Source organism: Halichoerus grypus, chromosome 6 (genome assembly GCF_964656455.1).
Source record: "Halichoerus grypus chromosome 6, mHalGry1.hap1.1, whole genome shotgun sequence".
In the NCBI taxonomy this organism is placed as follows: domain Eukaryota; kingdom Metazoa; phylum Chordata; class Mammalia; order Carnivora; family Phocidae; genus Halichoerus; species Halichoerus grypus.
In genome coordinates, this window is record NC_135717.1 from 76,395,405 (window position 1) to 76,406,188 (window position 10,784).

Below are 10,784 nucleotides of genomic sequence, written 5' to 3' on the forward strand. Positions count from 1 at the left end.
GGAAATAGTGCAGGTTAGTGGTTCTTTTTTTTTTTTTTTAAAGATTTTATTTATTTATTTGACAGAGCGAGAGAGGGAACACAAGCAGGGGGAGTGGGAGAGGGAGAAGCAGGCTTCCCGCGGAGCAGGGAGCCCGATGCGGGGCTCGATCTCAGGACCCTGGGATGATGACCTGAGCTGAAGGCAGATGCTTAACGACTGAGCCACCCAGGCGCCCCCAGGTTAGTGGTTCTAAATCCCATATCTACCATGGATTAGTTGTAGAGACGGACCTTCAAGAGACTGGAAAAAGCAGGTTTGGCCCAAACTGACCCTTATTCACAAGGCAGATTTAGGGGCAAGGGCTGGGCAAGCAGCCACCTTGGTGCTCCCTCGTCCTTCTCCCTGGCACTGTGTGGTGTGAGCCCCAGCAGCACAAGTTTTAACAGCAATGAAATCAAGGCAGGGAACTTGCAGCCTTAAGTATGTGGAGAAGGAGGAAGGGGCAGACAAGCTTCCTGCCTTGCTTTGATGTGGCTGGGATGTTTGCATTATACATGAGCCTCAGATTTTTTTTTTTGAGCCCCAAATGCTCTAGTCATTGTTTTCTCCCCTAAACCTCTAACGCCATAACTCTTACCTGCTGCCTTCCTGAGTTGCTGATGGGTATCCAGCCCCAGTCATGGAATAAATCCCAGGGAGTGGGTCAAAATGAGCTCTGAGCCCACAGGGCCTGTCCAGAGTGGCAGGTTGTAATATTCACCAGCACTCAATTTGAGCCTTTGTTTTTATCAAGGTACCTGTAGCTCTAAAGGTCCCTTTATTTTCCTCTCTGCTAGATACATCTTTATTATTTCTAATTCCCACTTTAAAGACCTCTGAGAATACCAAAAGCCTCAGTTGGCTGGGGCCACATGAATAATTCTTTAACCTTCGTTCTCTCCCCAAGCAGTTACATTCAAAAAACTGCTCCATTCACTGGAAAGTGGGACGTCCCTGAGGGTCTATCACTGAACCCAGTGCAGGGCACAGCAATATGTAGAAATTCATGTCTGGGCTGCTGTTCCTGGTCCTTTTAATCCGCATGGCCTGATTCCTCCGTTATTTTTCAAGTGCCTGAAGGAGAGGCAGGCTGCCCCAGGTAAAAGGGCGCTGGACTGGGGGTAGAGGCCAAAGCTGCCCCTGCTGCCTGCAAAAGAAGTTGTGCTGACCAGGAGCAGAGGCCGGAACCTGTCGTCTGTGCCTGGTGCTCAGAGGCATGATCTACACGGGGACCAAGGCCATCGGGTTACTAACGCTTCAGCAGTTCTGGCTGGTGGGATCGCTGAACGACGTCCCTAGGAATCCTCTGCTCGGGTTAGGTCCTCCCAGCGCCAACCCCGCCCACTCCCGCTTCCCCGTTTCTCCTCCTCCCCTCTCATCGCTTAGGCCCCCCCACAGAGCTCCCCACCCCAACTCTCGCGCCTCAGCAACCCCTCCCCCCTTTTGTTCCTGCGGATCCAGCGAGCCAGGCTTTCTCCTTCTCTGGTCTCTCCTCCTCCTCTCCCCCTTGAATCCAGTCCTGGTTTCCCCACCGCCAGCCTCCCTTTCCTCTCCGACTGGGCTAGCTCCCCGCCCCCGCCTCGCCCGTCGTCACCGCGGTGGGTTCAGCTCCTCGCCTACCCTACTTCCCAGGCACCCGGGGCTTGGCTCGCCCAGTCCGGTGGCTCCAGTCCGGATCTCGCTGCTGCCCGACCCGGGTACGAGTCCCAGCCGCTGGGGAGGAGGCGGCGGCTGGCCCCGGCTCCCCTCGGCCGCCTTGCCAGCCAGGGGTTGGCGGGGAGGGAGCAGCTGGGCAGCCCCCCGGAGCTCCTCGGAGGACAATGCACCCAGCGCTCGGCAACCCCCGCTCGGTCTCGTCCTCGTCCGGCTCCTTCCCACCGCCCCCCGCCGCTGCCCGGCTGCAGCCCCTCTTCCTCCGGGGGGGTTCCTCCCGCGGCCGGAGAGGCTCGGGCGACAGCAGCACCAGCACCAGCACCAGCCGGGGGGGAGGCGGCGGCAGACGCGGCGGGGGCGGCGGCGGCTCCCCCAGCAGCAGCACCGGCGCCGAGAGAGAGGACGACGACGAGAGCATCAGCATCAGCAAGCCGCTAGTGCCAGCCGCCGCCGCCGGCCTCCCGGGACCCCCGGCTCAGGGGGGCGCCCCAGCCGCCGACCCCGCGCCCGCCGCCTTCTCCTCCTCGGCCGCCACCTCCTCTTCCACCTCCACGCCCACCTCCTCCTGCAGCATGACAGCCGCGGACTTCGGCGTGGGCGCTGCGGCTGGGGCCGTCGGGGGCCCCGGGGGCCGCTCGGCCGGGGGCGCGGGCGGCACCGGGACCGGCAGCGGCACCTCCTGCTGTTCGTGTTGCTGCTGCTGCGGCCGTCCGGCCCGCTCGGGCCGCAGGGGTCGGCGCCGAGGCTGCGCCCCCAGCCCGGGGTGCCGCTGGGGCTACCAGGCGCTGTCCGTGGTGCTGCTGCTGGCACAGGGCGGTCTGCTGGACCTGTACCTCATCGCCGTCACCGACCTGTACTGGTGCTCCTGGATCGCCACCGACCTGGTGGTGGTGGTGGGCTGGGCCATTTTCTTCGCCAAGAACAGCCGGGGCCGTCGGGGCGGCGCGGCGAGCGGCGCGCACAACCACCACCAGCACCACCACCACGCCGCGCCGCCCCTACACCTGCCCGCCGCCTCGGCCGCCTCCGCTGGGGCTACGGCGGGGGCCAAGGCGCGCGGCGGCCGCGGGGGCGCAGGTGGCCCGGGGGGCGGCCCGGGCGCTGCCGGGGCAGCGGGCGAGTTCGCCTTCGCCTATCTGGCCTGGCTCATCTACTCCATCGCCTTCACGCCCAAGGTGGTGCTTATCCTGGGCACGTCCATCCTGGACCTCATCGAGCTGCGCGCGCCGTTCGGCACCACGGGTTTCCGCCTCACCATGGCGCTGTCTGTGCCCCTGCTCTACAGCCTGGTGCGGGCCATCAGCGAGGCGGGCGCCCCCCCTGGCTCGGCGGGACCCCTGCTCCTGCAGCCCCAGCAGCACCGAGCCGCGGGCTGCTTCCTGGGCACGTGTCTGGACCTGCTCGACAGCTTCACCTTGGTGGAGCTGATGCTGGAAGGCCGCGTGCCGCTACCCGCGCACCTGCGCTACCTGCTCATCGCCGTCTACTTCCTCACCCTCGCCTCGCCGGTGCTCTGGCTCTATGAGCTCAACGCCGCAGCGGCAGCTTCGTCCTGGGGCCAGGCTTCAGGGCCGGGCAGCTGTAGCCGCCTTCTGCGCCTGCTGGGCGGCTGCCTGGTGGACGTGCCCTTGCTGGCGCTGCGCTGCCTCCTGGTGGTGAGCTACCAGCAGCCGCTCTCCATCTTCATGCTCAAGAACCTCTTCTTCCTCGGCTGCCGCGGCCTGGAAGCCCTAGAGGGCTGTTGGGACCGGGGGAGTCAGGCCTCCCCCAGTCGGGGGAGAGGGGGCTACGGCCCTCCGCCCTCTGCCCCGCCACCACCACCACCACCACCACCTCAGGGAGGCTCCCAGCTGGGCCACTGCATCTCGGAGAACGAGGGGGGTGCCCATGGCTATGTCAATACCCTGGCCGTGGCGTCCCAGAATTGAGGAGGGATAAGGGAGAGGGGCTTGCTTTGGGGTTGAGAGACCCCAGCCCCTTGTCCTTTGACTGTCTCTCACCCAGATTTAATCAGGCTGTATTTGGAAGACGGAACTGTTAATAGGGCTAAGGGCCAGTGTGTCCTTCTGCACCCCTTGGGTCAAGACTGCTTGGAGGGAGACCAGCAACTAATGGTGAAGGAGGAAGGTCCACTTACTACTACTATAGTCTGCCTTCTCCATGCCCTACCCTAACCTAGCCTCCAGGGGCCGGATACCTCTGCTTCTTGCTTTTCCCACCACCATCCTAATTCCTGTCCATTTTGGGGGAGAATGGTGAAAAGGGGGTGCCCAGACAGGGGTGCTGGGCCTTAAGCCGTCCCCCTCGCTTGGAAGTGCCGGCTTCTTATAGGCTGTGGTTAGTGGTCATTGTCCCACGCCTTGAAACTGATCCAGAATCCACTGTTCCCCTGACGTGTCTATTGGATTTTTTTCCAGATGGTAGATGCAAAGACTGTGTTTGTGTGTGTGTGTAGTATAGTTTTCTTGTGTCCGCACTGTGGCCCCTTGCAATCAGTAGGAGATCTGGGGAGGTCCTGTCCTTCCCACCACATACGACCACCCTCATTCCTACCTGAATTTGTGGCTATGAATTAATTTCCAGAAAGAGCTGGGCTCCTGGGAGCTGCCCAGTTGCTCTCCTCCAAGGGAGACGCTCACCCAGGATCTTCCTCAATTCTACTCCTCTCTTCTCAGCTTGGGGGAGGAGAGGGTCCATACTCTAAGGACCAAACCACACCCTTTCTTGGGTGAGTGAGCATTTCTACCTCCGTGCTTTCAACTTTTGTTGCATCATACACTGATGCTGCTTGCAAAAAATAAAGGGAAAATACTCAGAAGTTGCATTCAACATGGCCACTGGATCCAGCTGGGGTTTGGTGCCTGTCTTATTACAGGGTCTGTGGAGTATCAGCCATTGGCTTGCCCTCCCGCTCTCCCTCCCACTGCACCCAGAACTCTTATCCTTTCCGAGGTTTGTTGCTGACTGGGTCAGATCTTGGCTCAGCTTTGGTGGGGTTCCTGGATAGATGTGAAGTTGGGGCTCCCATTGGCTCCAGGAAATCCAATTCCCCATCTGTCCTTCCTCTAGGAAGCCTGGTGTGGATCAGAAAGGGTGGTGATGACCTTTGTCCTCTGCTCTGGTTAAGAGAATTTCTAAGGAGAAGGCAGGCTGCATGGAGAGGCTGGGCAGATCCTCCCCCTGCCCTGCCTTCCTCCCTGGCATTCTTTTGAGATTAATGACCAGGGACACCCAGGGGTTGCCCACCTATAGTCTGGATGTGGGACATCACTCTTGGAATCTTTGAGGGTAAGTTTTTAGGGGAGGTAAGAATGCAGGAGGACAGTTGGCAGCAAGGCCAGGAAATACTCACTTCCCTCCACCCCAGAATAGGGTGGGGTGGGGCAGAACTGTGAGAATTTTTGTTGCCCTTCCCCCCTTCGTATGCTTTGTGTGGTGTAATGAACCCCGGACAAAGGACCAGAAGTCATGGATTGTAGTTTTGACTGTCACTCACGAGCTTTGATGGCACTCACTTTGCTTTCTGGGCCTCAGTTTTTTACTTGAGGCCCTTCTCTCCCAACTTCTTGGGGGTTTGTTGATAGAAGACTTCCATGTAGATAGAGACACAGAGGGGCTGATGTCTTGACCAGAGTCCTTCTGAAACTCCCCTACTGTCACAGTGGGGAACGATGGAGGAAACATGTTTACACTCAATGTATCATCTGTGCTCCCAGCCCCTCACCCTCCTAGGTCCAATATTAGCGGGTTGGATTTTGCAACTAGTCTTTTTTTTCTGTCTCAGCACTCCTCCCGCCCCCATATCCTTTCCCTTTGAATTCGGTGTGCTCAAAGTCCTGGGCCCAGACCGCTCCCCAGGTCTCCATCTCTCTCCAGCTTCGCTCTGTTTCTCTGCTACGTAATCTCAGTGGCTGTGAATGGACTTTGTGTCTGAGCCATGGCCAGCCCCTGGCTGGCCCCTGCCCCACCCCCTTTCTCCTGTTTGGATGGTGGTCTCCCCCACTGAGTGCTGTTGAGTTTTCTGGTGGGAGGCTGTGATAGGTTCCAATGAGCTACCACGTCCCTAGGTACGTCGAGAGACTGTCGGCACCCGGGCCAGCCCTGGCAGAGGCTGGGCCTGCTCAGGCTCTGTCTGCGGGCCCCCCACTCACCCCTGGACGTTCTCTTTCAAACATCTGGTGCAAGCACTTTGCGCTCAGGGGTCAATCCCTTCCTTCTGGTGTTTTTTTCTTGAGTGTTTTACTCTTTCTTTGCCCCACTCAAAATGAGACATGACCCCTAAAGTTTCATTTTTCTTGCTTTCTAGGGGCATCTGTAGTGGGGGGTTCAAACTGGAGATGTTTCCCTGTGTGGGGTCTCATAAACAGGAGGTGCACTGTTTCCTGAGGCTCATGCCAGCCTGAGGCTCATGATTCACAGGAAAGTAGCCCGGGTTCAGAATTCAGACTGCTGGCCTCTAACGTGTGTGCCAGTAAGGCATGCCCTTGATCTGAGCCTCTGACTCTCTGGATTGTAAAAGGGGGTTGGATCGGCCCCCCTCTAAAGGCTGTTCTGAGTCCATGTGTTTTTGGGGAAGAGAGCTGGCTGGAAGTTAGAGCCTGGGAGAAGGGAAGTGGCACCTCACTAGCATTGAGCACGTTTCCCCCGCCCCTTTTTCTTTTTAAAAATAAAACCAGCCTCTGTTCTGAAAATAAAAAACTTGAGACTTGTGACAAGCTTCCTGTGTGGTTTGTTTTAAGATCTTTCCTGTCCTGGTTTCCTTACTAAATTCTTAAGTGTCACTGTGACATTTGTCATCATTTTATAGGCTTGTGTTAACATTGTGGATACACTTGGCCATTTCCTTCTAGGTGGTTGGCACTATGCAGGGAGGCGGGGTGGCTTTGGCCTTGATCTGGGGGGTGTCTAGGCAGGCCTCCCATAGGCAGAGCCAACAGGTGGGCTCTTGGCCTGAGAGACATTTCCCCAGACACTTGGGGCTTTCACACCCATTTCCTTCTAAGAATAACTTCCCAAAGGAAAGACTGAGGAATTTATATTCAAATACTTTGCCCTCCTCTCTGACTTATGCCCCAGCCAGAGGCATGAATTACGTATGAATGAGAACAACGCCTTTTTTAAAACAACAACAACAACAAAACAACACAAAGGGGACTGTGAAGTCTGACAGAACATTGAGTCTGCACAAAAATAATCGTTTTTGTTGTAGCACAGACACAGCTGGTACCATTCAAACCACTCTGCGCTGTTGCCCTGTGGCGCTTGTGGCCATTGCAAAGGCCACACGGTGGGTGGACCCAGACGGCAAAAGAGGCGAACTCAGAGCATGGGAACGCCGGTCCTGGGCTTGCTCTGCCTCCTACCAGCGGTGGCAGTGGGCACTGACCTCCCCTCCTGGGGTGTCTTCCTCACTTATCACCCAGGAGCACTATTACCTCACAAGGCTATGGTAATAATTAAGTGAGGTGGCATATGCAAAACTGGTCCTTTTCCTCAAGACATTGATAATCACAATGGGGGACAACATTCACATGTAAAACAATGACAGAAAAACATAAGACCATGTCTTCCTTTCTTCCTAAATCGAGATGTAAAATAAGATGATGAGTTTGACTAAGCACGTTATATTGACACGTTTCTGACAGGTAAGCAAGCTAGCTCCCACCGCTGTGGTCGGCGGGACCATACAACGAAAGCACTCTGTGAAAGATAAAGAAATGGCATGTGAGCGGACGGTGTATTCAGAGTGGGCCGCGCTGAGGCCTTGCCGAGGGCTTGAGTCTGACCCTGCAGTCCTGGCCCTCCGGAGGAGCCCGGAGACACATCCTGTGCTCGCCTGTGGCAGGCCCTTGATGCACAGCAGCTCATTTCCTCCTCACAGTCATCTGCAAGGGGGCTTCAGCTCCATTTTCCTGAGGTCCAGAAAGATAGAGTAGCTTGCTGAATACCACACTAGAGTCAGGAAGGGAATCTAGATTTGAACCCAGGTCTGTCTCCACACTCTGCACGACCACAGGCAGCCTTCAGACCAAGCTGTTAATAGAGTTCCACTTCTCCTTATTAAAGCTGAATGGTCTGGCTAAAAAGCAGGGGCTGGTTTTCCTATTCTGTGTGAGTCCCAAGGAAGCGGCACTGAGCAAAAGTCAGGGGCCAGCCAATCGTGCGTCATTCTTTTCTGCTCTTTCCTCTCAGGTCACTGTTGTATCTTCTTCCTCTCTGATCAGAAGGGAAGGATCCAGTAAACTAACAGCCTAGGGAACTACTCCTCCTAGGAAGGGAATCCAGGAACTGGGGTCTGGGAAGGCATGTTGGACAAGACCTCTTGTTATCCTTGAAATCATGAGAGAGGGGACTCCATTTTCCTCTAACGGACAAAGGCTGGTTCTCCAGGGCACTTCACCTGCCTCAACCAACCCAAATGGACAGGATGCGAATGTGCCCCCAGCGCCAAGATCTGGGAGAGGCGGCAGGGCATGGAGGGCTGGGGTGAGGCCAAAAGCAAGAAGATGGACCATGAAGCCATTTAGGAGTGATGTGGGAGGCTGTGAGTGGGCACCCCAACTTCACAGCCTGTACCCATGGGCTGGGGGCAGTTGCTTTATTTTATATTCTCCCATAATATAGACTATTGGATCGTATATTGCTGAAAAAGCAAACACTAGAGTAAGAAAGCTCTAACAGCAGGAAGAAGGCTAAACAGTGCCCCACATTTCTCAACTGCTCTGACCCAGAACCCGGGCAGAGTGCTCCTTACTGAGAGGCAATGAGACCCAAGGGAGCCTCTGGACTCCTCCCAAGGGCAGCAGTGTGTATGGGTGGCAACACCTGGACGGAACAAGGGCCACCGTGTGCTGAGTGCTCCCGTCTGTGGGACACCACTCAAGCACCTCACATGATGTTCCATCCACTCCTCATGAGACCTCTATGAGGGAGGAGCCTCTGCTGCACCTCCAGCAACCTGAGACCTCAGGAAGATCCCCTGATCAATCACAGGGCTGGCAAGCAGCAGAGCCAGGGCCCCAGCCTTGGGTTAACTGTTGCTAGCCTCTTTTTAAGGAACCTCTCTCTGGGTGCCTGGGTGGCTCAATTGGTTAAGCGTCTGCCTTCGGCTCAGGTCATGATCCCGGGGTCCTGGGATTGAGTCCCGTATCGGGCTCCTTGTTTGGTGGGGAGCCTGTTTCTCCCTCTGCCTGCAGTTCCCCCTGCTTGTGCTTGCTCTCTCAAATGAATAAATAAAACCCTAAAATTAAAAAAATAAAGAAACTCTCTCTGCAGCCACCCGACCAGAGACCCAAGGCCAGGGCTGGAATACCAGCTCAAGCATACTTGGGCCCTTACTTTATTGCATAGCCTGGAGCAGCCGCGGTCCCATGGCCCTGAACTGGCAGGTTTTTTCTGGAAGCGTTGGAGCAGAAGTGGGCCTGGCACTGCCCTTATTTACTTGGGAAGGGAGGACATCAACTGCAGAGTCTAAAGGCCATCGGATTAAAACTTCCCATTGCATTGTAAGTACATCTTCCACTCCTTTATGTCTTATTTAATCTTCAAAGACAAGCAGAGATGAAGTAAAATCCATCATACCCTGGCATTTGGAGATTCCAACTCAAAGTGCTGGATGTTCAAGTGACTGACCAACCCCTCAGAGCCTGAACACCTCTGAGGTCCTTCCCAAGCAGAAAAGAGAAACTGGGATAGAAGTGAAGTTGGAAAGCATGTCTATACCACTATCTAATCATTCCCACCCCCCTCCTCCCTTCTTGACTAAGATCCAGACAGCAGGCAGGGATGCATGCAAATCCACTCAGGAGTTGGAAGCTGGATGCTGGGCACGGGTCATTGCTCCACTCTAGGTTTGGGTCGCATGTTGACTGCGGGTCCTTCCATCCCCTTGAGCCACTTCGGCTGTACTCTATTTAGGAGAGGGGCTTGAGTGGTAGGAAAACCACAGCTTGGAGGACATCTGTTCTTGGAATGGCATTTCTGGGTGAAGCAGGATTTTATTAGCCATGTTTCAGAATAATACAAAAAGCAAGGCAAGGCTTTATTTACACATGCTCTCAACGCTCTTGACATTGAGCAGACAGCAGACACCATAGGCTGACAGAACTTCCAGCATTTGTGGTGAGCAAAGGCCAGTCTGAGACTGGGGGCTCCCTGGAAGTGGAGGGAACGTGGGAGGAACCAGGGAATGACATTCAAGAAAGGGTCCAGAAGCCCTGGAGAACTTACGATTCCATTTATATATGTTGTTATGTCCACAACAGGCAAATCCATAGAGGGATGGGGGGGTAGTTTAGGGAGGTTGGGGTAAGGATTAAAGGGTGCTGGATTTCGGGGCACCTGGGTGGCTCAGTCGGTTAAGCATCTGCCTTCGGCTCAGGTCATGATCCCAGGGTCCTGGGATCGAGCCCCGCAGCGGGCTCCCTGCTCAGCGGGAAGCCTGCTTCTCCCTCCGCCCCTCACCCTGCTTGTGCACTCTCTCTCTCAAATAAATGAATAAAATCTTTAAAAAAAAAAAAAGGTGCTGGATTTCTTTTTGGGGTAAGAACAATTTCTAAAATTGATTATGCTGATGGTTGCTGAGCTCTGGACTCTTAAAAGCCATTGAACTGCGTAGGGTCAGCTGTGAATGACACGGTATGTGCACTGTATCTCAATAAAGTTGTCAGGAAAACGGGCAGCAGCCCCGAGAGAAGGGGAACACAGCGAGCAGTGCTGAGGACGTGTGGCCTCAAAGGCCAGCAGAACTAGAATTCAAGGCTTGTGGGGAACACAATCCAAATGGAAAGTATGCTTCCGGGCGCCAGGGCTACACTGGCTGGGGCCATGCTGCTGGCGCGTCGAGCCTGGCCCCAGCCAGGAAGTCCACCATGGTGTTCCACACTCTGGACATTGAGTAAGTGCTTCCTGGAAGCTGGCGCGACGTCACAGAAAGCTTGGTGGGCATCTGGCCCCAGGGACGCCCACTGCCAGCCAACTGGAGGGGAGACGGAGCCTGAGAGGCTGGTGGCCGGGAGGGCGCAGCTCCCTTTCTTGCTGTCCCCGCCTGGGAAGGCTGAGGGCACAGACCACCACAGACCAGGCGGCTTACACACACACTGCTCACAGCT

At 55.8% G+C, this 10,784-nt stretch overlaps 1 protein-coding gene across 1 annotated transcript; it reads left to right on the top strand.

The window, feature by feature from the left end:
* The first annotated feature begins 1,719 nt into the window (after positions 1-1,719).
* On the top strand, positions 1,720-6,389 carry TMEM121B (transmembrane protein 121B). The gene has a single exon (XM_036095088.2). The coding sequence runs from the start codon at positions 1,842-1,844 to the stop codon at positions 3,600-3,602; it is 1,761 nt and encodes a 586-aa protein (XP_035950981.1). The 5' UTR covers positions 1,720-1,841; the 3' UTR covers positions 3,603-6,389.
* The last annotated feature ends 4,395 nt before the right edge of the window (positions 6,390-10,784 follow it).

What these genes read in the sequence shown, in the direction of transcription:
- TMEM121B (XM_036095088.2), top strand. Translation starts at nt 1,842, where the DNA reads ATGCACCCAGCGCTCGGCAACCCCCGCTCGGTCTCGTCCTCGTCCGGC.